The sequence below is a fragment of the Haliotis asinina genome, chromosome 5 (genome assembly GCF_037392515.1).
Source record: "Haliotis asinina isolate JCU_RB_2024 chromosome 5, JCU_Hal_asi_v2, whole genome shotgun sequence".
In the NCBI taxonomy this organism is placed as follows: domain Eukaryota; kingdom Metazoa; phylum Mollusca; class Gastropoda; order Lepetellida; family Haliotidae; genus Haliotis; species Haliotis asinina.
The window spans coordinates 73224221-73252131 of NC_090284.1; the positions used below are offsets into that span (position 1 = coordinate 73224221).

At 41.1% G+C, this 27911-nt stretch overlaps 1 protein-coding gene across 1 annotated transcript in view; it reads left to right on the plus strand.

The window, feature by feature from the left end:
• Positions 1 to 214: 214 nt before the first annotated feature.
• Positions 215 to 27911, plus strand: part of LOC137285236 (cadherin-23-like) — a 34506-nt gene continuing 6809 nt past the window's right edge. Inside the window, exons 1-23 of the mRNA XM_067817535.1 lie at positions 215 to 277; positions 6217 to 6278; positions 8120 to 8188; positions 8994 to 9157; positions 11332 to 11382; positions 11755 to 11844; positions 12926 to 13015; positions 15877 to 15993; positions 16216 to 16356; positions 16726 to 16804; positions 18640 to 18767; positions 18989 to 19189; positions 19329 to 19499; positions 19804 to 20052; positions 20540 to 21073; positions 21561 to 21749; positions 22859 to 23078; positions 23714 to 24027; positions 24685 to 24915; positions 26265 to 26353; positions 26586 to 26672; positions 26846 to 26917; positions 27396 to 27459. Of these exons, the coding sequence (XP_067673636.1) occupies positions 6233 to 6278; positions 8120 to 8188; positions 8994 to 9157; positions 11332 to 11382; positions 11755 to 11844; positions 12926 to 13015; positions 15877 to 15993; positions 16216 to 16356; positions 16726 to 16804; positions 18640 to 18767; positions 18989 to 19189; positions 19329 to 19499; positions 19804 to 20052; positions 20540 to 21073; positions 21561 to 21749; positions 22859 to 23078; positions 23714 to 24027; positions 24685 to 24915; positions 26265 to 26353; positions 26586 to 26672; positions 26846 to 26917; positions 27396 to 27459 (3396 nt within the window). The 5' untranslated portion in view covers positions 215 to 277; positions 6217 to 6232. The remainder of the gene's footprint in view (positions 278 to 6216; positions 6279 to 8119; positions 8189 to 8993; positions 9158 to 11331; positions 11383 to 11754; positions 11845 to 12925; positions 13016 to 15876; positions 15994 to 16215; positions 16357 to 16725; positions 16805 to 18639; positions 18768 to 18988; positions 19190 to 19328; positions 19500 to 19803; positions 20053 to 20539; positions 21074 to 21560; positions 21750 to 22858; positions 23079 to 23713; positions 24028 to 24684; positions 24916 to 26264; positions 26354 to 26585; positions 26673 to 26845; positions 26918 to 27395; positions 27460 to 27911) is intronic.

A 27911-nucleotide genomic window follows, 5' to 3' on the forward strand; every position in this document is an offset into this window, starting at 1 on the left:
TGGCTGTGCATTCTGCTATGAATAAATGGCCAAACTAGGTCGGGCCCTGAATATGTAAATGGGCGGCGATACAGGAAACATCAGGTAACTCCTCTGTTTTAAAGGCCAGGTGGATATTCTGTATGGTTAGACGGGCAACGCTTGGTCATTACAATGGAAGGGTTACTTCATTCTGATTCATTCGTTGTCACGACTTTGTAATCATCGTCTGTAATACCTGGAATTTACTTGACGTTACCTGTGCGGCAGGGAATTCTTTGATCTCGACGAAATACAGGTGAGTGCAGGCCATGCTGTGTTGGAGAATGCTATAATTCAGTGGGTCAGGGAAATCTCATGTATCAGTCATCTTTCGCAATGATATTTATTAATTCGAAGAACAGATTGTTATGTCCACATTCAAATTTCCTGCTGTGACTATCAGTTGAAGGTAAACGTATCTCAAAAAGGAAGTGCTAACCATCTGACCTCGTCCTGTTAGAGTCAGCCGGACCTAGAATTTTAATGAAAATGCCCAGTGAAATTCATTCAGGCAGCAGGAAGCAGCAAAAATACGTACAACCTGTCTCCACTACACAGTTATAGTTAGGGACCATAAGCACCCCCCAGTTGCAGTGTGTAAACTTAAGTGTGTATTTTGTGTGTCTATAGTGACATCCCTGTATCAGCCCAACGTTGACGCGGAACCGCCTGCCTGTTACAGAGATTCACTATTTCCACCAAATGCCAAATACACGTCCCCGCTACATTAGATAATCAAATACATTTCATGACGTTAGGTCACGTCTAAAATACCTATGGTTATTGAGCTTTAAATATTGCATGAATCACTATGGAGTACAGACACGTTCACCTTCTGGGTAAATTACGACACCATTTGGCAGTTCTTAGTGGTTGCTCGTATTTACACGACCGGTTGATATAGTTGAGCCTTTGGCAAATGGCTTATCAAGAAATCGATGTTTTGTCGATACGGAGTCATGATGTACTTGATAATTTCAGGGACATGGTCTAAATCGAGAAGGACCGAGTTTATGACGAATGCAGTTTTTTAATACGCTACTCAGTTAGAGTCATATAGGTTTCGTAAGGTTGATAAAGAAATTTGATTCATCTTAACCAATGAGGCAGATCGACCTCACCTCGTTCAAACTGACCAATCAAATATCGTAGAGTTGTGACAATCGCTCTTAGAACACTTATAAAGGTAATATTGCATCAACAAACCGGATTTTAGTGTTGATACAGAGCGATTAACGATTCGCGCCACATTCGAATCAAGTTGTTAGTCCTTGCCAACTCGACCGTGACGGACGCTGGGACTGGGCAAGAACCTTGGCAGAATTTCTTCAGCCTAAATAATTGGACAAATAATTGCCTACCAGATGAATCTATTTCACGTTTGTTTGTAATATAGTATCCCAGCAGTTTAAACCTTTTTGGATTGTATGTCTGGGTGGAATGATGACTGGTCCAGTTTGAACCTATTTTTGTGCTTTTTACCTCGATATTTGGTCTTGATAATAATATTGTAACACTGTGATGTCTGTTCACATATTATAACAAAACACATATATTTGATTTATTTAAATAGTAAACTAATTCAACCCCATTCCTGCTTGTCAACAGCACAAAAATCTGTATCAAAGAGTCACTAACGAAATAGACAAGTTGTTATCCAAAAGGTTTGTTCTATATTCTGAGTCAACTCAGGTTTGCTCAACTCAACATAAAAAAAAACCCCAAAAGGAAACCACAAAACATTACATAGGTACTCAGCTACTCCCTTGCTGTAACCCATGTTTGGTGGTATAATCCTTAACCTGCTTGTTCGACAATAATAGTTAACTGATGAATTCATAACAGGCTGATGAATTCATAATGACAACACTACACAGATTACCCGACAAAGGTACCTATTTCACGTGTCTGGAGTAAATACTCAGCACAATTAGTTGAGTTCCCCTAAGCGTGCAAGTTATAACAATAAATTCTTTAGGTTTATAAGACAAAGTGTAATGTATTTAATGTGCATTGACTTCAGGATTTTTTCAGTGCCAATGATTTGCATCACTGGCAAATGAAGTGTAACTTCAAACTGTGTTTATTTGTTTTCATAATAATGACGTTGCACACATTATTGAGTAAAAAGTAAAAAAAATGATTTTGCCTCTGTTGATCAATGCAAGGCTATACATATTACACTTCTATGCTTCCGGGTGAAGCAGCAGAGATGGTAACCCAGCCAAGGTTTCTAGGATATCATCCTGGTAGTCGCTGGGGGGAAACAATAACGAAAGCAACATTCAGTCTTTTGGAATTTCTCTGGGTCAGTGTCCCTTTAAAAGTTTTGCCCAGGATATATCCTTTACGTATCTTGTCTTTGAGCGCTGGCAGTCTTGAAGTTAAATAGGTGGGGTATAAGAATACCAGGTTGTGTATTGTTCCTCCAGTAGGGTGAGGTGGGGTTTTAGGAATACCAGGTTGTTTATTGTTCCTCCAGTAGGGTGAGGTGGGGTATAAGAATGCCAGGTTGTGTATTGTTCATCCAGTAGGGTGAGGTGGGGTATAAGAATACTAGGTTGTGTATTGTTTATCCAGTAGGGTGAGGTGAGGTGTAAGAATCCCAGATATGGTATTGTTCATCAAGCAGGACTGACTGTAGGTATTGCAGATGGTGTATAATGCAGAAGGGCGAGGTGTAGGAATTCCATTTGGTGTATTGTTCATCCAGTGGGGTGAAATGTAGGAATGTCATATGGTGGGTTGCTCATCCACTGGAAGGGTTTTAGGAATGTCACGGGATATGTTGATTACCCCCCAAACCAGAAAGAATGCCATGTGGCATGTTGTCCATCCAGTAATTTGAGGTAGGGTAATGTCACGTAGCGTTGTCACGACATATTATAGGTCCGCATGGTGTTTTGTTCATCTGTTAGTTTACAAACTAACGAATCACCTTGTGCGGTGGTATGTTGTATACGCCATATGGTAACTGTTGCTGCATGTAATGAATACTTCCTCAAACATCCTCATTTCGAGGATATTGTAACACAGATTTAAACCTCAATCCAACAAAAGCGTTTATCTTCCCCATTTCGCAATATATTCCACAAGCAACAATGCACTTTTCTTCAAGCTTCATGTATTTATATACCAGTTCCCGAATATATATGGTTCTTTGAAGTGTGATGTGAACAAATGACTCATGAACAAACTATTAACTCTGTTGATAATTGACTAATAATCAACAAGAGTTTCGGTGACGTCACCACTATGTACTCAGTGTAAACGTTCGGCAAATATAGAACATTTTCACTCGTGACATTACTTGAAGCTCTTATGTTATCTTAGAAACATAAACTTGTGTACCTGTCATATGAAATAAACCGTCGGTGATTTTTTATATTGATACTCTGCTTAACAGCAGTAGCTGTAGTACCTTACATGACGTCTTGCCTGAACAAGTTCGATGATAATATTCAGAACTTCACTTCATCAGAAGCTGGGCCAGACTGCATGAGTAGATAAGACGTCATGTAGTATCTTACATGACGTCTTGCCTGAACAAGTTCGATGACAATATTCAGAGCTTCACTTCATCAGAAGCTGGGCCAGACTGCATGAGTAGATAAGAACGTTGACACAGGTCAACCACAGCACTGGAGCATTATACTGTTGTTGTTCCTGCGTGGCTTGATCTATCAATAGCAGGAGTTTTCATGAATATTTCGCCCTGCTTCAAATGATAGAGACAATTGAGAGACAATTGTGCATGGAAATCCCTAAACCGAAATGTAACTAAGGTACTGCGTAATGTTGTGGCACTGGGTAGTACTCCATGGTACTCCATGGTATTGTGTGGTAGTGCGTGGTGTTGTGTTGTAGGGCGCAGTGTTATGGTATTGTGTGGTACTCCATGGTATTGTATGGTACTCCATGATAGTGTGTGGTACTTCATGGTATTGTGTGGTACACCATGGTACTGAGTGGTGTTGTGTGGTAGTGCGTAGTGTTGTTGTATTGTGTGGTACACCATGGTACTACGTGGTGTTGTGTGGTACTGAGTGTGTGCAGATCAGTATTTTACTTCGCTGGAAAAGTTGCCCGTGAACATATCACGGATCGTCCAAACGCAACCGGGTTGTTGGGTACGTGTTCGAGGGTCACGGAGTGCATGGGGACAGTACACATGATGGGTGGATGGAGTGAACTGGAACGCTTACTCCCTTCCTGCTAGGCGGTTGCAGGAACCACATGTACTGACGGTACAAAGAGGGTTTACAGTCGGATGGACTGACGGTACCAAGAGGGTTTACAGTCGGATGGACTGATGGTATCAAGAGGGTTTACAGTCGGATGGACTGACGGTACCAAGAGGGTTTACAATCGGATGGACTGATGGTATCAAGAGGGTTTACTGTCGGATGAACTGATGTTACCACGAGGGTTTACTGTCGGATGGACTGACGGTAGCAAGAGGGTTTACAGTCGGATGGACTGTCGGTACAGGTGGGATAACAGTTGGATGGACTGACCGTGCCCAGAGGGATTACAGTCGAATGGACTGCCCATGCAGGAAGTTGAACAGTCGCATGGACTGTCGGTATAGGTGGGATAACAGTCGGATGGACTGACCACACAGGAGGGATAACAATCGGATGGAGAAGCAGTGGTCAGTGGAATGTACTGATACCATGTGGTTGACCAACCATAGGGTCTAACATGACCATGGTGGTCAGTCAGATGAACTGATTGAGCAAATGTTCTAACCTGTGAATGAGCTTTAATGATTGTACATGTAATAGGTATTTAGGTATTTAGAAACGCAGGAAGCAATTACTTATTACTGCTTGACAAGTATTAAATGAGCCACGACCTGACAAATGACCCCAATTTGCATATATGGGAACGCCCTCCAGAACATTCCATTTGAAACAAGAGGGAAAGAGGTTGTCGTCTACATAATGAAAAGTTCAATTTCCACGTCCGAATCGTGTCGTGTTGGTGTTTTGCTGAACTAAGTTGCTCTACGAGACACGTGTTAAACAGTAGCAGTATTGATTTCATGCCACGGTCAGCATGTATTTCACGTGCTAATCGCCAATCTACCTGTAGCAACCAAGTGTATTCGTCCAGATTTTTTGCCCTGCCTTCCAGTCACAAACGTGTTCACTGGCTCATCTAATACTTGACAAGCAGTAAGTGTGTGTGTGTGTGTGCTTGCGTGTGTCCGTGTGTGCGTGGTGTGGTGTGGTGTGGTGTGGTGTGGTGTGGTGTGATTTGAGAACTCGTATACATAGTGGGATGCATATAAACTTCGGTTTCTTGTAATCCTTGTTCTGTTCTTGTTTGTGGCAGCGTGGTATTGTGTGGTACTGTGTGGTGTTGTGTGGTATTCTGTGATGTGTGATACTGTTTAGTGTCGTATGGTAGTGCGTGGTGTTGTGTGGTACTCAGTGGTGTTGTATGGTACTGCGTGGTGTTGTGTGGTATTGCGTGGTGTAATTTGAATGCAGTGTTTTGGTCAGTGGTAATAGGTCGTATTGTGACACATTGTGTGATGTACAGGATCATTATGTGGCATTTCAGTCTTTTGTGTGTTGTGTAAAATTTTGTGCATTGTGTGATATTTTGTGTATTTGTGGTATTTTGGTGTGATGCCTTGTGAAAATTGTGTGTATTGTGTGATGTTTTGTGAATTGTGTGGCATTTTGTGTCTTATGTGATATTTTGTGTATTGTGTGGTATTGAGTGGAATCTTGGGCATTGTGTGCAGTGTATGAGATGTTGTCAATTGTTTATTGTGTGTATTATGTGGTATTTTGTGGCAACTTGTATATAGTATGGCATTTTTGTGTTGTGTGAAATTGTATAGTATCTCGTGTTTTGTGCAGTATTGCGTTGTATTGTCAAGGCACGAAAACCTCTTCCGCGGGCAACCAACATTTCGTGGGACAGAGGTCAGGTGATCTCAGTGGTCCCTGAGTGACGTCAGTACCTGCATTTGGCAGACCACGCTTTCTGCAGATGATTGTGATGGTAGCAACTGCCCACGGTCTTTCAAGCTTAGAATCAGCCAGAAGTCGACATTGATCAATCGTTTTGTGACCGACAACCTTTGTCTCAAACTAGGGATAATTTCGTATTCTTTGCAAAATCCTGGAAGACTCCGAGTAGTCCTAAATCCTATGTGATGTCGTCTTTGTGTTGCAGATACAAACTTGAAACCATGATATACATCCTGCTGGTCGCAGTGCTCTACTGCACACATGGAGGTACGTTCTGTCTCCTTAAATCACTAACTACTAGTGTATGAATATGTTTGATGATATTTTGCTGTAGCTTCAAAGGATATTTGAACGTGGCAATTGTTTCAAACAACATTGTAATGATAGGAATCAGTCGGATGAAGTGGAACTATTCTCACCATCAGTGTTCCTCATCACTGTAAGCCATATTGACCTGTAAATACTGACATTAGACGAAATTATATATACCCCGATGACCTGCTCTCTATATACAGTAGACACCGATGACCTCAGCCCTACATACTGTAGACACCGATGACCTCCATTCTATACACTGTAGACACCGATGACCTCCACTGTACATACTTTTGACACCAATGGTCTCCCCTGTAGATGCTTTAAACACCGACGACCTCCACTGCATATACTGTAAAAACCGATGACCTCTACCCTATATACTGTAGAGGCCGCTAGAAGAGGTCGTGTCAAAAAGACCAATTTGAGGGATGATAGATGTTTACTTCGTATGGCACGTCAGGAACCATTCTGGTCAGCCAGTCGACTCCGTCAGTGGTGGCAGCAAACAACAGGAGTAAATGTGTCACGGGAGTTGGTTAACAAACGTCTAGTAGCCGCTGGTTTACGAGCTCGTCGTCCCTTGAAACGACCCCGACTGACCGATAATCACGTGCGTCTTCGTCTGGTTTGGGCACAGGCACGACTAAACTGGAATTTGCGCACATGGCGACGTGTCATTTGGTCTGACGAGTCGAGCTTCAATCTGTACGTTGCTGACGGCCGCTTACGGGTCAGACGTCTTCCCAACACAGCACCTAACGCTCAAAACATAGTGACAACTGTAGCTGGATGTGGTGGGTCAGTCATGGTGTGGGCAGTCTTCTATCATGACAAGAAAGTAGACATCAAAGTCATCCAAGGCACGATGAATGAGAAGTATGGTCGTGACATCATCGAGAACACTCTCCTGCCGTTTTTGCATGCCAATCCTCACGTCGATTACCTCTACCAGGATGACCATGCCCGCCCCCATCGTGATGGGATGATCACTGACCTCAAAATGCAGCACAACATCGAATCCCTTGACTGGCTAAGTGTCAGTCCAGATCTTAACCCAACAGAGCACATCTGGGATGTCTTTGGGAGGAGCATTTCCTTGAGAGCTCGGCCCCTGACCAACGTTCACGAACTCAAACAGGTTGTCGTAGTCGAATGGAACAATCTGCCAATACAGTTCCTGCGTAATCTGGTGGTATCAATGAGACGGCGTTGTCGAGAGGTAGTTCAGGCTCGTGGTGGATACACCCACTACTGACGCTAAAGATACACTCCCTAGAAACGTTAACAGTGGATTTCATTACAGGATATGATCGACCTCCATGTGACATGATGGAATTGGCAAAGTGCTGACATTTCTTTAACAAAATGTGCATACTTTTGAGACATCACTTGTTTGTTGATTTGACGTTATCTTTCTAAAATGGAATATATGATCTCGATTATTTTCAACACACATTTTTATCACTGAAGCAGGGCACAAGATGATTAAACATGTATTGGGAAATCATTTTAGACTAGTACAAGTTAATTGTCATACTCATAGAAACAGGTAGAAATAGGCCTTGTCTCAAAATACGGGTGTTGCTTCACATTTTACGATGAGTATACTTTAGACAGTGATGACCTCAACTACATGTGCATACTGTGCGCACTAATGACTTCCCCATTCTGAATTACAATAGACACAGGCAATTCTGCAAGTAGTGATGATCTTCATTATGTATACACAGTGTCACTACTACTAATTATTGAATATGTAACTTTCCAATGCCATGATGTCTACTTGAAAGGACAAGCAAATATTCCACCCAGCATCACGGCACCATCCGTCTTCCAAATGTATGAAAATACGACGAACGGTGAGTATTCACATCGAATATAACGTAGATGTTTCTATGTAGTTTTCCAGTTGTTGCAAGAGCAAACATACAATTTCGTAGATGCTTTTAAACGATTCAAACTGATTCATAGGTAGATCGTCTGATGATTGTTACCTTGCACAAGTTGCTTCGTTATGATCCACAACAATCGATAAATCTGAAAAGTTAGTTGATTTGTTTACTGTAGCTGAATAAAATAACCTTTTTTTTCATACATTAAGTTCTATAATGCATTCGTACACTTATATATACATGTATAACATTACCTGGGGATGAGTAAACCTCAATTCTACATGTACAGGTCTGAGCCGTATTTTCATGTCACGTCATATGCTAGATATGATAGATTGTTTCGTCATAATCGTTGCCAAGGGTACATTTAGGGCTATCCACATAGTTTATTTTGTAGAGGAAACGTATGGTAGCAATAGTCTGAGAAGGATTCTGTACTGCAACTATAATAATTCGGTACTTAGAGACTCAGTACATTTATTTGCGATCAAGTTGAAACATTTCCACTAGAGCGAATAAGTGATATATCCCCACTTATCATAGCAAGGGACTTTAACAAAGCGTGAGTCTTCCTGAACATGGTATTGTTGAAATGATTCAAATTTGGTCTGTCAAGCTCATTTTGTTATAAATAGTACTCTAGTCGGATATGACAGTTAAATAGAGCAGGTTTGCAAGTATGTACATTTGCCATACTTTAAGAAAAGCTTGTCTTATATTAACAACACATCAACCGCCTCTACCACAATATTCTGACTTTCATGGTTTTCAGGTACCTTCCTCTTCACAATAAGCGCCTCTGACGATGCCTCCCAGCCTATACTGGACATTAGATCGGATGAAGTCAGTCACATAGTGAAACTGGAGAACATAAAAAACGGAACTCGTGTCACGAACGCGTCTGTAGTACTGAACAATATGCTAGACAGAGAGACGGTAAGTCTGTGCAAGTCCGTGTCATTACTGTTCAAAAGAGTTCAAGGAGACAGCGAGACGGTAGTCTCGTCTTTGCCCTCATACCATTTGTAAGACAAGAACAGATACACATAGATGTGTTTTGATTCATTTTATATTAGGTTTTTAGCAGTGAGTGTCTGTAAGATTGTTAGTATGGTGTAAAATCTGCAAGATGAAGTATGGTGTGAAACAATTATCACCAACGCTCTACATTCACACCGAAGCCTCAATAAAACTATCGTTCTTTTTAGTCAAGAATCGTATATTTGGTGTGACAAATGGCACATGAGAGCTAACAACATTTTAAACCATTTACTGAAAATAATAAGCTGGTAAACAGGCTGCTTACAACGCATCTATGTAAGGTCCAAATTATCAGAGGTAGCTATTACTCCGGACTTAATTACTTATACAATAACGTCATTTAAGGTACGGAACAGAGAGAAACAGATTCGCGCTTCGGTAATTTAACAATGGTCCATTTTGATGTCATACACCCGAAAACAACATAAGGTACCTGTAGAAACATTCCTCAGAACTCGGCATCCGTACATCCACCATCAGCTTCGGGTCGTAGTTCCACGTCTTGTACCCGCCTGGCGTACACATTCATAAATTACTCGTCCGTTTAATCCGACTAGTTGAAGTATTAAATCACCTAATTATTGTTTCGTCTTTCTTCATGTGAGAATGAGAGAATTTGAAAGTCGAAATAGATTTATTTGTGCATTTATGTAGCTCTTTCGTTCTCCCACTATACCTCCTGGTCTTATTCCATGCTCAGATTATAAAGCCACTATTTGGTCTTTTATCCATGATCTGATGCAGAAGAAGTGGGACACCCAGATGGGTATAAATAAATTACATGCAATAAAACCTTATGTTGGTTATACCTACTTGGGTTGTCAGTCCAGATTTGAGGGGGTCATCATGCGACGATGTCGCATTGACCACACAAGGTAAACTCGTGAATACGTATTGAAAGGTGAGGATCCTCCGTTCTGCATCCCTTGTGATGAAAGAATTACAGTCAAGCATATTTTACTTGACTGTGTTGAATATTCCATCACAAGGGATAAGTATTTTAAATCACGAACTATGAAGGATCTTTTTAGTAACGTAAATTCTCATTTAATTATTGCATTTTTAAAAGAATTAGATTTGTTAAGTGATTTGTAAATAGATATATATTTTATGATTGGAAGTTTGAATTAGTAACTAAGATTGTTAGTGGCTGTATCCTCGAGGGGGGTTAAAGTACTGTAAAATTGTCCTCCTGAGAGGATACGTAAGTCCCAAAACATTTGAAGTAAAGTTTAATTTACCAGGATTTTTAGACATCTTACAATCGCCAGCAACTGAAGGGATGGTGTAAATCCAACTAGGGTCTATGTAGGTAGCAAGCGTACTGTAAGTCCCCATGGTCCTTCGTCAGGTGATCTACCTTCTGTTGTTGGCCATCTATAGCCTGTTTTTATTTTGTATTGTCTAAATTGTGATATTAGATTTAACGTTCCACGCTAGTTTTATTTCAAATTGTGATAATCTAGTTGTTTTACTGTCCTTCGTCGACAGGTTTTTATAGCATACATATAGTCCTTTTCATTGTTCACTGTTCAAGTCACGATATGGCTGCAATATTGCCGAGGTGACGTTAAATATTAACTCACTCACTCACTTATACGTTGTAAAGTTACAGCAACGAAGCCCATTGTATCCGCACCCGTGAACATTCGGGTTAGACTTTGTCTTCGGTAACCTATGCTTGTAAGAGGCGACTGACAAGATCGGGTGGTCAGGCTCACTGACTTGGTTGACACAGGTCATCGTATCCCAGTTGCGTAGATCGATGCTCATACCGTTCGGCTAGATTGTCTGGACTAGACTCAAATATTTACAGATCTCCGACCAAACAGAATACTGATGAGTGCAGTCTTAAACAATAACCAACCAACTTTGTGACTGACTCGAATATCAATGCTGTAAATCTTCATTTTGTAATATATTATTTTTCTTAATACTGTACACGCAATAATGCGTGTTCTGTGATACAAACCCACTAACTGAAAGCTTCCCGACTTGCCCACTGGAACAAACACTGACCCGATCCAGTCACCTTGTTTGGCTAATCATATCATGAATATCTCTTGCAGGATGGTACCACAAAGGATTTGATATTCTATGCATCTGACACAGTATATTCGGTAATATATGTGTTTTTTAACCTCGGATACATATATCAATGTGTTTTGGGATGATTAATATCCTCCATGAGGAAAAAGCGTTGTATTTAGAATACCGAACATATCCATTGGCTTTAACCCTGCCGAGAACACTATCCATTGTATGATACATACGATGAAAGTCTAATGTCGTCATCAATTCAGACTTCTTTCCTTCATATAATTTACACTGCAAGAAACGACTCAAAATACTGTTTTCTGATAAACCTACGCTTTGGAAATCTAGAAGATACCCGATGTTGTTACGACATTACAGAATGTTCTGTATAATGCAGGCATATCATTTACATGTTGCTACTGCACACCGAAAGGAATGTGATGTTTCTGATGCAGGTGTCGGCGAAGGTCACACTCATCATTTTGGATGTGAACGACGAGAAACCTGTGTTCAACCAAGCCGGCTACAGGGTCACCGTGATGGAGGTAGGAGGATAGGACTAGTCTGAATACTACCAATGGATATTTCAGGTTGATCGTCATCTTCACGAACACCTGGTGTAGTGCTATTCTGAATGGTAACATGGGTAGTTCAGGTTGATCGTCATCTTCACGAACACCTGATGTAATGCTATTCTGAATGGTAACATGGGTAGTTCAGGTTGATCGTCATCTTCACGAACACCTGATGTAATGCTATTCTGAATGGTAACATGGGTAGTTCAGGTTGATCGTCATCTTCACGAACACCTGATGTAATGTTATTCTGAATGGTAACATGGGTAGTTCAGGTTGATCGTCATCTTCACGAACACCTGATGTAATGCTATTCTGAATGGTAACATTGGTGGTTCAGGTTGAACAACCTCTTCACAAACACCTGGTGTAATACTATTTTGAATGGTAACATAGGAACATCAGGTTGATCATCCTGGTGTAATGCTATTCTGAATGATGTCATTGATAGTTCAGGTTGATCATCCTCTTCACGAACACATGGTGTAAATACTATTCTGAATGGTAACATTGGAATTTCAGATTGAGCTTCCTTTTCACGAACACCCGGTGTTATCGCCCAAAGATAAAAGCTTCGTAACATTGATGTATTTGATGTCTAAAGTCCTTATATCTTGGCCCGCATATTCGTAACAGTACCATTATGATGAAGGCAGGGTAAACATACGAACTTCTTCATACGAATTTGACTTCTGAAATAATACAGGTACCTCTGGATGTGCAGGTTAAAGGTCTCCTTCACCTGATCATCGGGGTCTTGGCACCAGTGGTAGCGCAAAGTTTTACCCAAACTGGGTGTCATATGTACACAAAGTCATTTGCGAACATTCATTCGAGGAAGGATTTCGATAAATGGATGGCCAAAGATGTCTTGTGACCTCACCCTTGGCAGATGTATACTGAGAACTTTGCCGATCTGGTGTTAAATGAGCTCCTCCTTGCGCAAAGTTCATTCGTTATCTCATAAGATTTGTACATCATTGTAATCTGTTTGTGTGACATCTGTTCTTGTAATCTGTTTGTGTGACATCTGTCCTGTATGTTTCCCAAGTCTGCTAAAGCGGGTACGGCAACAGGACTAACGGTAACAGCGACGGATCGTGATACGGGAATTGGGGGTCAAGTTTACTATGGTTTGGAGGTAAGTGATGACCACTGCATATGACCAACAGCAGGTGTTGAAAATACGTACCGTTACTACCGGAGATGTAACAGTCAGATGCACATATACAACTGTCAGATGCTATAAACAGCCTCCAAAACTCTGTTGGTGTGTTCGCCATTTCTGCGCTTTCCTAGTAATTTTTAACATTGGCGTGATGTTGATGTATTACAAGTAAATTAACTGACCTAAACCTAATCCATATTTGTTTAAACATGTTGGCGGAAAAAGGTAACTATGGTTGTTATATGCTTTAATAGAAATACATGAATTCTGAAATTTACTCACCTCGACTTTAGGGTCGTGATATCACAGTTTGGATGTTTACCTGCTTGTTGGGAGCAAGTTCTTCATAAAACTGTAACTTCATAGAACATTTAACTGCTTTAACATGTAACCTGCTCACAATAATTGCTCTCAGGTGTTCATGAAACGTAATCATAAACAACACTTATTGATTACAACGTTTGAATGTTAATCAAAACAATACCATTATCGGAATCGATAGGACACCCTTCCTATATACACTGAATATTGATTGGTGCCAGACTCTGTTGAGGGATAAAGCACGTGACTGTCAAGCACTTCATGCAGTGCCTGCTGCAGAAAGCATACGCCAGTGCAGAAGACAAGACTGACAGTATCACCGATGTGTCCATGTCGACAACCCTAAAGTTCTACAGGGTTCCACACATATGTACTGCCTTGTAAAGATGTTCTGTCATATATAGAGACACTTTGTGACATTTAGTTTTTGGTAATTACCTGACGATTTCAGAGCACCAGTACAGCCTAGATTGTAGAAGATATATCGTATATGTGGTCATAAATTATGCATTGTTCATAGTGTACAAATTTCACTATTAAATTTTACAGTTAGCGCACCTAATCATATCCTGTATAGTAACAATAACAAAAGGTTCTAATTAAAAACCGAGCGACTATCGAGATAATGTGTGACATAAAGAAAGGCTGTGTGTCCACTGATTCAACTGATTAACCGATGTCCTCTCCAGTTCTGCACGTGTGTGCGGTTGCCTTCCAGTAGGAATGCAACCGAAGGACATTTTCTTCGGCGATGAGGGATGGCCATGATTACGCCTGAACGTTGTTTCTCTTGGTGTGCGGGGTGTGCGGGGTGTGCGGGGTGTGCAAGACATATCTCTGCAGCCTATGTGGCTGAAGAACGTTAGCGTTATATGTGACAGTTATACGTTCTTCAGTTTGGCAACATGTTTGGCATCATGCGTTCGTGACATATTGCACCCATGTAATCACCTGTCTGTGACCAGTCCTACGTGTGGCCAGATGCGGTTGGGATAGTTGAGACATTTAAAGAGTGGTCAGTGGTTCCGCAATAATGATCACATAATGTTCCTACGACGGAACTACATGCTTTACTCTAAATGACATGGTTTCTGCTTTTTTGTCAGGCCAAAGGTCAGGTGAGTGAACAAAGTTTGTTTTCTTAACGCGTCTGCCACATAAATGTGCCGTGTGGGTGATGGAGGGTAAAAGGACATGGCTTTTGTAAATATCGTGCAACTGGGAGAACTGGATTCCTCATCGATCAGTGGGACATCACTACTGCTACTGCTACTGCTACTGCTACTGGAACTGCTACTACTGCTATCACTACTACTACTACTACTACTACTACTACTGCTGCTGCTGCTGCTGCTGCTGCTGCTGCTGCTGCTGCTACCATTACTGCCGCTGCCGTTACGGTTAATGATTTGCCGTGGCAAAAGGTATAAGAACCAGCAAGATATAACACTGACAAGTCGAAAATATTCGGTACTACGTATTGAGCAGAAAAGAGCAAGATACGACAATAAACAATAGAGGTTTTTAGTACAATGCGGCATAATCAAGACTAAAGTAATGGGTCACAGTATAATATCAACACGGAATGTTACTCGGCGAGTGGTCAGTCTTGGATATAGGTCGATGTTGATAATCAGACGAAGAGTAAGACAGATGTAGATGGGCTGAATGATGACAGAACTCGAGTATAACGCAGATGGTAAGTCCGTGTGTGTGCCCTGTCAACACAACAGCCAGCCTTATATATACACAGCCACTGATTCTTGAGCATTCCAGCGAAGTATGAAGGGTTCGCGACTGGACTTGTGTTTACCAACAGTCCAAACACACAACAAAGGGAGGCAGTTCTAAAGCACTACCTTGAGGTTGTGCCGCTAAAACACTATTACCGTGATACGAAATGGAACCCATAATAACTATCACTATCAACAATAACAATATAAATTACAGAAAATGCAGTCTCTATCACTACTGCTTCTGCTGTTACTGCTGCTGCTACTACTACAACTAGCTGTTAGTTCTATATAGCTTCTACTCCTTTTACTTTTACTGCAGCTCTCCCATCATCACTACCGCTGCTACAATTAATAGTACTATTGGTACTCTGACTACTACTTAAAGGCTACTACCCAGTCCCCGTCTCCCCACCCTCGTCCTCACCCCCATCATCCTACTGCTCCTATTGGTCAGTGTGAACTTACCTGAGTGGTTAATCGCTGAAGGTGTGGCCTAATCTTTATGTACTGCCTTTATGAGTATTTGCACCTCATTTCAGCCTGCATCATCTTCAGATTGTTTTTGCTGCCTATGCCACAACTGATAACATCTGTGTTACGTCTAATCGGGATAATTGTACTTGAAATCGTTCGTATGTTACTACTACATACGGAACGCGTAGTATATATTACTGTTACCTTATGTGAAGATTCGGTAAGTTGCATTCATGAATAACATATTCATTAGATTTTGTAAATGCGACTTTTCAATGCATTATATAAATATCATGTTTCCAGAATGCTGATGACTACAAATACACGTTCTATGTGAATGACGTGACTGGCCAGATAGTTCAGAACGAAAGTCTCGATTACGAGACGAGAACCTTCTATCAATACAACGTGGAGGCATGGGTAAATATATACCGAAATACCGAATATGAATAAAAAATGAAGCTTATGGGCCGTGAACAATGTTGCTCTTTCTCAGTACCTGATTATTAAAGAGACGTTTTAATTGTGCATCTACCATACGTCACGCTAACGTCTACAGTAAGTACGTGTCCTCAGGAAGTCAACCCACATTACACTCTATAAGGACAGTAGTTAACACCTATATACACTACGTGTCTTCAGGACGCCAACCCAGATAGAGAGCATGGGGTGAACTTTGCTGACCCAGTCGACTTATTTGTCACCGTCCAAGACGTCCAAGACACTCCTCCTGTGTTCACGCATCTGCCGTACATACAACAGATTTATGAGAACGCCTCGACCGTAAGTGATGATTTCATCACATAATTATATTTATATGATAGGTAACCCTTATATAAACAAGTCACAGTTTGCTAAGTCGGATGAAATCAAACATGTTGCAATTGTGATTTATTATTTTATGGAATGTCTAGTTCCACGTGAACGTGACAAAACGCACTGTTGACACACTGTTCCATAATACGACTTATGCGATATTATTTTTATTGTGAATGTCTACACGTATTTGTAGGTATAAGGTATTTTGCAGGTACATAATATTGATAACAGTTTTGCCAAGAAACCTGTCATCTGCGAACTCAAAGAATTGAAAGTAGAACGTGCAATGATGTAGTGAAGAATGAAGGCGGTATGTTCTCTGTTGTGTTACAGGGCAGTCTTGTTCTGCGTGTACAGGCCTATGACGGAGATATCGGCGTCCCGAATGATCTGACTTACTTCCTTATAGATGGTCAGTAACCTGCTGTATTCCTTATTCCCTGATCATTGAGAATGTCATGTGTTAGCTTTGAGGTATACACATTCCTTATAGATGGTCAGTAACCTGCTGTATTCCTTATTCCCTGATCATTGAGAATGTCATGTGTTAGCTTTGAGGTATACACATTCCTTATAGATGGTCAGTAACCTCCTGTATTCCTTATTCCCTGATCATTGAGAATGTCATGTGTTAGCTTTGAGGTATACACATTCCTTATAGATGGTCAGTAACCTCCTGTATTCCTTATTCCCTGATCATTGAGAATGTCATGTGTTAGCTTTGAGGTATACACATTCCTTATAGATGGTCAGTAACCTGCTGTATTCCTTATTCCCTGATCATTGAGAATGTCATGTGTTAGCTTTGAGGTATACACATTCCTTATAGATGGTCAGTAACCTGCTGTATTCCTTATTCCCTGATCATTGAGAATGTCATGTGTTAGCTTTGAGGTATACACATTCCTTATAGATGGTCAGTAACCTGCTGTATTCCTTACTCCCTGATCATTGAGAATGTCATGTGTTAGCTTTGAGGTATACACATTCCTTATAGATGGTCAGTAACCTGCTGTATTCCTTATTCCCTGATCATTGAGAATGTCATGTGTTAGCTTTGAGGTATACACATTCCTTATAGATGGTCAGTAACCTGCTGTATTCCTTATTCCCTGATCATTGAGAATGTCATGTGTTAGCTTTGAGGTATACACATTCCTTATAGATGGTCAGTAACCTCCTGTATTCCTTATTCCCTGATCATTGAGAATGTCATGTGTTAGCTTTGAGGTATACACATTCCTTATAGATGGTCAGTAACCTGCTGTATTCCTTATTCCCTGATCATTGAGAATGTCATGTGTTAGCTTTGAGGTATAAACATTCCTTATAGATGGTCAGTAACCTGCTGTATTCCTTATTCCCTGATCATTGAGAATGTCATGTGTTAGCTTTGAGGTATACACATTCCTTATAGATGGTCAGTAACCTCCTGTATTCCTTATTCCCTGATCATTGAGAATGTCATGTGTTAGCTTTGAGGTATACACATTCCTTATAGATGGTCAGTAACCTGCTGTATTCCTTATTCCCTGATTATTGAGAATGTCATGTGTTAGCTTTGAGGTATACACATTCCTTATAGATGGCCAGTAACCTGCTGTATTCCTTATTCCCTGATCATTGAGAATGTCATGTGTTAGCTTTGAGGTATACACATTCCATTAGTTTCTTTAGTTGGTTTAGTTTAGACTAATTACAACAGACTGTATATTCTGTATACATATTGTCACTATATGGACTAACCGTATAAGACTACCTGCCACACTGTCACAGGCTGTAAACAGTGACTGTATCAGACCATTATTTACAGGTATAAAGCGGTATAGACTGCAACAGACTGTACAGACAAGCTCTCTCACTTTGTATAGACTGACTGTAACAGACTGTAAATAGTGACTTATCACACCATTGTCTAAGGGTATAAAATTGTATAGACAATCTGCAACAGACTGTATAGAGCAATGGTTTCACTTTGTGCAGAATAATGTAACAAGCTGTACATAATGACTGTATCAGACAACTGTCGATGGGAACATGACTGTATAGACTAACTGTAGCAGAAAGTATAGAATAACAAGCTCTTTGTAAGTCGCAGTTAGAATCAACTTGTCCTGATATTTTAAATGTCGGAGTGGTCCTGTTGGTGGTGAGAACATCTTAGGGTACCACCTAATGACAATCTTCGTCTTCTACCTATCAATATAGGTAATATGGTCAGACAATGGCAGACATGTTATATTTCAGACAATGCCTCCTACACTCAAAACTTCACCATGAACCCACACAACGGCCACATCACAACTGCAAAACATCTGGACACTGACTCTGATGAGATGAAACAGAAGGGAGGAGTCTTATCATTTCAAGTTAATGTAAGATATCATTTAGTCTAGTTATTGTAGGATATCAGTTAGTCTAGTTAATGTAAGATATCAATTAGTCTAGTTAATGACGACTACGTCTACTACTAACATTAGTCAACTGATAAATGCCTGTATGCGTGTGTGGAGAACGCTACAATGATAATGATGGTCATCTGTGTCATCTGTTCGATCACTGAGATATGTAACTGAACATGCGTGTTGTCCTGTAGGCATCAGAGATTGTCCCCGACAACCAGACACAGCTAGGAGAAACCAGCACCCTCACACACGTCACCGTGACCATCCTAGACGTCAACGACAACTGTCCACATTTCTCCTCCAACCAAATCAACGCCACAGTGTTAGAAAACACCCCTGTTGGCGTCCCTCTCAGCCTAGAAGGCGTCACAGAAGTCAGGGACATTGACATGGTGAGTGGAAGACACAAACGGAACAATAGGGGTAAGGGTATCGTCCACTAGCTGGATAGTGGAATTAATACAATGCTGGTTTGATTTGGTTGTATTCATTGACTTTACTAGCAGCTATAGTTTTACGATATATTTCCAGACTGCAGTCAACAATATGTTCAAGCTGAGTGTAGAACAGAACGGATCAATTTACATGGATTTCGACACAATCCCAGGGAGAGGCGAATCGGTGTCCAGAACAAACGTCATGATCCGTGTAAACAACTCACAGGTCCTTGACTACGAACAACGTCACAGCATCACGTTCCAGGTAACTTATCACAGCATCAGATTCCTGGCAACATATTTAAGCATCAGGAGACATGTCAACAAATGAGGTGGAATGTAACACGCCATTGTACTTTTAAGTTTCAAGTCCAAAAAAGAGAGGCAATATATTCAGTCAAAATGTCTCCGAAATTCCGTGTACTAAAAGCAGATATTTGTATTATATCTTTGATGTGATTGAGCTTTGAGGACTTGTGCGTGGCAACTAGTACCACTCTGTTATTGCAAATGAGTAATAAATCGCGGTTTCTGCCACGACCTTGTAAAGCAAGACGATACCAATTCAGATTGTGGCGAGGGAAATGCAGAGCCAGGAGAAGCGTTCAAGCACCGTGGACGTCCTTGTACATATCATCGACACGAATGACAACGCCCCGGTGTTCAACAACTCCTACAACTTCAACATCTCGGAGGACGCCAGAGTTGGGGACACCGTTGGGACAGTGACAGCAACCGATGCCGACAGTGGGGACTATGGCAAAGTCTTCTATGTGATGGAAGATGACAACGCTCATTTCAATGTATCAAGGACTGCTGTATGTAGAATGATGATGATATCTCGTTTACAGAATGCTGTAACGGAAGTATAAGGATATCCTGTGATTGCTACAAGATATGTGCTTAAATATGTTATATTCTTTCCCAAATATAAAATTATTATAGATTTCCTTATGTTCACAAAGCGAGTAGTAGTGGTATAGGGCCCTGAGTAGGTGTAGGAGTAGTAAAGGGACCTGGATAGGAGTATTACAGCACCCAGAGTAGGAGCAATACAGGGTCCTGAGTAGGAGTAGTGCATGACCCTGAGTAGGAGTAATACAGGGACCTGCATAGGAGTATTATAGGGTCTTGGGTAGGAGCAATACAGGAACCTAAATAGGAGTAATACAGACCCTTGATTAGGGGTAGTACAGGGATCTGAGTATAAATATTACTTACAAGGCTATGAGCTTTAGAAAAAAACTTGGTACATAATGAGATTGAATTAATAGAATTAATATTCCAATTGTTCTTGTCCTGCAGGGTGTTATAACTGTTGCAACTGATCTGGATCGGGAAACAAAGTCGTCCTACTCGTTGTTGGTGCTGGCATACGACAACGAAGCTGATGTTAACGGACGACGTTCCGGACAGACTCGTGTAGAAATACGTCTCGACGATGTCAATGACAACCCTCCCGTGTTTGAGCCTAAACCTGTGGCAATTCCAATTGCTGAGGATATAGAAAACGGTACTGTCGTCACCACTGTGTCTGCAACTGACGCCGACGATGGCATGAACGCCGTGATTGAATACTACATCGCCAGTGGGGGTAACCTTACAGATAGATTTACCGTTCACAATGGCACAGGTGAGATTGAACTAGTGGAATCTCTGATCGGTTTTACGGGAACTCGTGCATTGACAGTAGGAGCCAGGGACAAAGGTGAACCTTCCCTGAATGGGTCGCTGCAGGTTGTGTTCAGTGTCAAGGACGTTAATCTCAATCCTCCCAACTTCACACATCCCGAGGGCAACTTTAACACTAGCCATCCGTTTATACTGGAAGTCGAAGAGGTAGGTAGGACACTTACTCGTTGGCAGTATGCAGCCACCTCGCCTCTGTGTGACACAGCACAGGTGCATATTAGAGGATACTTGGTCAGCGGTAGATCATTGCAATTCCTAGTACATTCATAAAGCTGGATCAGTTGGCGACAACCATATATCCTAAATTCCCTTATTGCAAACAGGAACGTGAGTGCCTTTTAATAAATCTAGACTACATAGAATACAGACCTACTGAATATAATTCTTAAGTAATTTCGTTTTGATTGATACGTTATTTCATATGAAAGACGGGCGAGTTATATATCAACTCGGCAAAAATGATACTGAACACCAAAAACGGAAAGATAGTTTTAGAAGGATATGGTTCATGTGTTATAGCACAGTAAACAAAATTAGGTGTTATAAGCACCCGTATGTTTATGTACTGCTCCACTAAGGGGCATGACATGTAACGTGCCAGACAGTATAACCCCGACATCCTCCTGACAACCAGGAACTTCCCCTTCACTCTGAGCTGTTCATCATGAAAGCTGAGGACAAGGACGACGGGGACAATGGTGTTGTGCTCTTCAGGATTGATCCTTCACGGGGAGACGATTGGACTTTCTTCTTCCTGGACAGTAACTTTGGCAATCTGTCCAACACGAAAAGACTAGATCGAGAAGAAAGAGCAAGTTTTGTGGTAGGTGTTTAGCTTCTGTAACATGTGAAAAATGTGCCATTGTAGACATTATGTACAGTAGGGTAGACGCATACCCAGTAACTGTCTGGATAAACTGGCATTCTTATTGTCAAAGCCAGTTGTTGCCAATGTCACTGATGTGATGTTTTTGACGATCCGAACGCATTCAATAGTGTATTGTTTTGTAAGGGTTATGCAATATGCTGGTCGTGGCATCAATGCATGCAAACTTGCTCAGCTTCAACAGATACAGGTGCCCTTACATCATCTGCATTTTCTCTTTCTCCAGTCTCTGAATTTCAGATTTTAGTTCACGGGCTTTGACTATGGAATCCTAGAAGGGACACTGGCGTCATGTCGCATTGTCGCCGTTACAGGAGCAGGCAAAACGAGTATAAATTAACTAAAGTGCGACGTTTTGGCCACTTGGCTTATTGTTTTGAAGGGCAACAACGAGACAATGCACCCTTGTATGAATCCATAAATGACTGTTACTAACAAATGTATTCTTCCGCGCCGGGCCAACCTTATACTGATAATTCCTTGAATCAGTCTTCAGCTTTGTCTCTTTAAATAAGGACTAGATTTAGTTTGCAATGGACACGAGATCAAAATTAATTCTAATGTGATGCCGCTGATACATGGTACAACTCTTTTGAGCTGCTCTTCACAGAACTGCAATGGGACATATACCATCAAGGTGACGTATACGTATCTTTTGGGGACGTTTAGAAGCTGAAGTGTCAACGAAGTCGTTAAAGTGCAGCTCAGAATAAATATCTGTTATAGTCAAAGTGTAAAGATGTGTTGAGAGACTGTGTGTCTCTCCTTTCAATGTCGTATTGTTGATGCTTAGATTAAGGCGTCTCTCCTGATGCCATCGCTCATGATCAGAAAGTCCGGGAGCAGGGCGTGGACTCATGCCACAGGTCACATCCTTCCATTGTCAGCTTGCCGACGGGGTTAACCTCTTTGGTCAAGTGGACGAGGCGTCCGATTTCTGATAAGAAGGTCGATGGTTCAATCCCAGCACGGTACTCGGAATGTTTATGGCCGCTACATGTAGATCGAGGTGCCTCTTCTCCTGATTCCTTATTGTTAATGTTTAGATCGATGTGTCTGCACAAGACAAGGGAACGCCATCGTTGAAGACGACACTGCCGATGATGGTGAGACTTCTGGACATCGATGACAATGATCCCTATTTCCCCATTAAAAAGGAAGAAATTTTAATACCAGAAGAAAACACCGGGTGTTATGGTAATCTTTCTCTGGCACTGGACGACGATGAAGGGGAGAACAACACGAGAAAATGTTATACCATAAAGGGTAAGTAACGATCCGTACGCGCGCTCACGCATGCGTACATTTCTTGGAACACAGATGGAAGTATCCCGTCGTACCACAGTATTAACTATCTAAGTCTTTAATGTTAATGAGAGGGTTTCGTGTTATGATGTCTGCCTATATATACGTGAAATACATTCTTTTCATGTTCTTATTTTATAATGCCCATTAAAGGAATATTGCTGTCTTTGTCAAATATTGACGTTTGAGTTGGGGATGGTAGTATACACCCATGTTTTGTGGTGATTGGAAGGAAACAAACGAGAAATGGGTTAGCAATGGCGATTAAAACTGGGTGCCATACTTGAATTTGGACCGGACAGTAGCAACAAAAGTTTTGATAACGTTTTTAATATTCTGGTCAGTTTTCAATTGTTTTGTACGTCAGTTAACATTCTGTTAGACCTGTGAACATGCTCCGTAAGGTCTCATTTGCTTCACCCCTCGTATAACGAAGATGCGTCTAATCTCATCATCGTCTGTTTTTATTAACAGGGTCTTGTAAAACTTTAATTACGTTCACGTTCATAATATATGTCGTATTAATAAATGATTTATAACATAATCGACGTATAATCAGGTTTGAACACAAAAATAACTGTACAGTTGTTCTCCAGGAGGTGACCAAAATGAAACCAGATATTTTTCTCTGAACAAGACAACTGGGCAGCTATGTCTCCACCAGAAGCTGGACAGAGAAACAAAAGACTTAATAAACATGCTTATCAAGGTATCCAAGGATTGCTCTCTGAGCGGGTCACCTCATGATCCCTTCAATTCATCTTATAACACAAGTGACACGTCTCTTCTCCACGTCGTGGTCAAAGTACTGGACATCAATGACAACCCACCTGTGTTTGCGAATGACGGCAAGCTTTCCGTGGGCCTTCTATATGACGTTAGCGTAGGGGAGCTGGTGTATGATCTAAAGGTCAGTAGACTTCTAACACGACTGAATCACCTCTACCTACAATGATCACACCCATGAAGATCCGGGTTAGAACGGGTCTTCAGCAACCCATTCTTGTCAAAAGAGGCCACTGACGGATTTGGCAATCAGGCTAGTCAACTTGGTTGTCATCGCAACCTAAATACACCAATAGATGCTCATGATTTTCATGACTGGTTGTCTGGTCAAGCGTCAGTTATTTACAAACCGACGTCGTATAACTAGAATATTGCAAATAAATAAAAAGTACACTGATTTGTAAGCGTCCTCCTACGAACTTGCCACTAAAGGCGATTATGCTTAGAAACCTCAACGGACGGGATCAGGTGGTCAGTCTAGCTGACTTGGTTGACCCACAGTTCCAATTGCGATGCCGCTGCTGCTGACCACTGAATTGTCTGACCCGGACACGATAATATACAGATCGCCGCCATATAGCTGGAACATTGCTGAGTGGGCGTAAATCAGCCTACTCACTCACTAATGTCACATGTCAGTGAGAAATGACGTCAGTTACATATTCAAATATATATAACTGCTCAGCCTTTTCTGTTTTGACGGGAAATGGAGGCTTTGGGTCTCTAATAGACTCGTTTATTCAGAATAGAGTTACGCATTTCTGCAAATATCTCTTCACAGAATGACGTCACGGACAAAGATATAGGCTCCAATGCAATAGCGTATTTCAAGGACCTGGGCCAAACCATCCATGGTATTGACGATCTGAACACCGGAAAGCCTTTCGGAGTCGACATCAACGGCACAGTGGTCACTGAGACACTGTTTTCGTCGTCCATGCTGGGTCATGTGGACATTGCAATACAGGCCTATGAGAACGGTACCAACCACACCGCTGATGCCACACTTAGGGTAACAATCTCTGGTTTACATGGCAAAAGTTTAACAGCGTGGTTTAAGTAATATTGAGACATATTTGTTAAATTACGAGTTAGTTTGTCTTTCGATAACATGGACCCGGGACGGGAATGTTTATATGGGTAGAATGTGTGAAGCCAAGTTCTGATGTCCAAAGTTAGAGATGGAAGGTGTAAAATCACACTCACACATTGTTGTTGGTGGATTTTCTAATTGCTGTGTTTCTATTGACTAATGTGTAGATAAAACCGTAGGTGTGATCAAACGTTTGTACACAGCAAATACAAACATGAACATACAGTGCCTCGTAAAGAGTAAACAAATGAAACGTGCGTGATATTTGGGACCACTTCCTGGTCTGTCCGCGGTGATCCCGGTCTGCCAGCAGGGTTCCCGGTCTGTCCGCGGTGATCCCGGTCTGCCTGCAGTGATCCCGGTCTGTCCGCGGTGATCCCGGTCTGCTTGTAGTGATCCCGGTCTGCCTGCAGTGCTCAATAAGTAACGTTTCTTTCGGCGTTTAGTGTATATTACATTTTACCACTTTCTAAAAGGCATCGGATATTCAAAGCTTCGTCCATGGGAACCGTGCCATTTACCCATGTCAGAGGGCTACATAAACTTTGTAATCTAGCCCAACGGAAACAGTAAGAAAAACACACCAGACTGCGTTATAAACGGTATCTGGGCAGCTCCTGTTGAGAGATATTTGAGAGCTTGTACAAGACATTTATGCAAGATATTTATCACTGCATGCTAAATGGGGAGGTTCAATCAGATGAAATAGATTTTATTGAACATCGAATATGTAAGAATGATATAGTTAAATGACGAAGAAAGTATTTACCACGCATTGAACAATGTTTAACTGCTAACAGTTAGATAAACACATTTGCCATTCAGAAAGTGGTCAGATATATCGCATGCTACATATGGGATTTATACTTACTAAATCGTATATACGTTCATAGCTTTCGGCCATGAGAGCCGTGCCAATATACACTTATCCGAGGGGTGCACAAAATACCGTGGTCGACACTACCAGTTGTCCGGACTCCAATGTTTGTGGAAGACGCAGTGGCTGAGTGGGCTAGGCTGACTGTGTGCTTGTGATTACGTGTCTACTCTGTGGTTGTGGGTTCGAATCCTGGATAGGACTCAAGGACTAAAGTCTGTACTTTACCGAGAAAATGTCATTCCAAATATAACATGTGCAATAACAGTTAGATGTTACATCGGAAATTTGTTCATAGTATGGCGTCAATAAACCTTAAATTGAACTCATTCCCAGTTACCGTGAGCCACCCGTCCCTTTCAAAGTAGCGATCTGACAATTATCATTACAGGTGTATATCATCAGCAACGTCCAGAGGGTGAAAATAATATTCAACTCCCTGCCGGAAGAGGTCCAACAAATCAAATCTGAATTCATAAGGTATACCTGAACATGTTGACCAAGAGGTATTCACAACGGTTTAAACATAGCCAAAGAGTATGTTACTTTGTGTATGCCGCAAGAGTTGTTTCGTAAAACGGAGTACACTGATTGTGTTTCGTGTGGCATGTTTCTGCAAAAAATTGATTTGTAATTTTGTATTATCATTTTAGTTAGTTTTGTAGCATGATAAAATGGAAACATGGTAATAAATGATTTTCATCATTTGCAGTAAGCTGGAGAATTTGTTGAAGTTCATCGTCGTTGTAGACAAGATAGCAACGCACGAGACTCCTGATAAAACCACAGATGAAACGAAGTAAGTAAACCAACAGATTTCCTGCTTCCTGCATTTGAACATCCATGCGGATTTCGAATCCCAAACAACTCATATGACTGGTTGAGCTTTTAATAATTTACTGTAATATGCATTGCCCTGACAGAAAATACAAATAAAATGGATAATGTTGAACTTCTGTCTTCACTTTACAGAACCGACATGTTTGTCCACGCCATGAGGAACGACAGTACGAACGAAGTTGTGCCAGCGACAGAACTGTGGAGGTGAGTTTTAATTCAATCTTGTGAATGTTAGGATGTAATCAATACTTATAACATGTGTTACGGTTAAGAATTTGCCGTCACAAACGATGTACGACCATCCCACAGAAAACCAAGGGCAGATAATTTCCGGACAGCCTGCTACCAAAATCTTAAAACTGCTGACCATCTATTATAGGAAATGTGACCCATCATAAGTGTTACTCAGAACACTAAATGTTGTGACCCAATAATAATTATTACTTAATTAATAACAAAATATGCAGAAAATACATACTTGTAACACGTGTGCCTCTGTCCTTCTGTCTCTACACTTACCTGCTTTTCGATTCCGCATCCATGTGATTTTTACTTTTAAATTCAAATGTTTGATGTGTCAGCACGTTTGGGTAACTGTGTGAGCTAATTAACATCGATACTAATTTGTGGTACAACAGTCAAAAAAGAAGACTTCCACGAAATCATGCAATACTTATTCCAGGGCGTTTGATTTCACTGTTGGTGTGGCAGAGCTGTTTCAACAATACAGGGTTACGGAGTCACAGGTAAAACGGAGCATTCATTCCCTTGTGTGTGAGTGGAAAGCACTGTCAAACGGAGAGAGGAATTCAACAGATCTTTGTATGTTTTTTATTTGTAACAGCACTCATCTAGTACTTTGTGGGTAGGGGTCATGGCGGGATCGAGTCCTCTCCGAGATTCGAACCCCTATTCGTAGAGTCGGGTACCTAATTACCAGCACAAAAACAGGTTGTGGATCACGTACAGTGTCCAAACTTCAGACAGTGTAACTGTACTCCTATCTTCAGTGATTGTTACATTTTGATGAGACTGGGCACAAGTAAATTTAGACGCATGGATTAAACTAATATTTCGTTGCCCGATGAAACCACCAATCACCTAAATTTAATAAGGTTCTTGTAGAACATTCTCACAGAATTATCAAGTATGTGTGTATCAGGTGTGTGTTAGTTTTACTTTTACTACTATGTTGTGC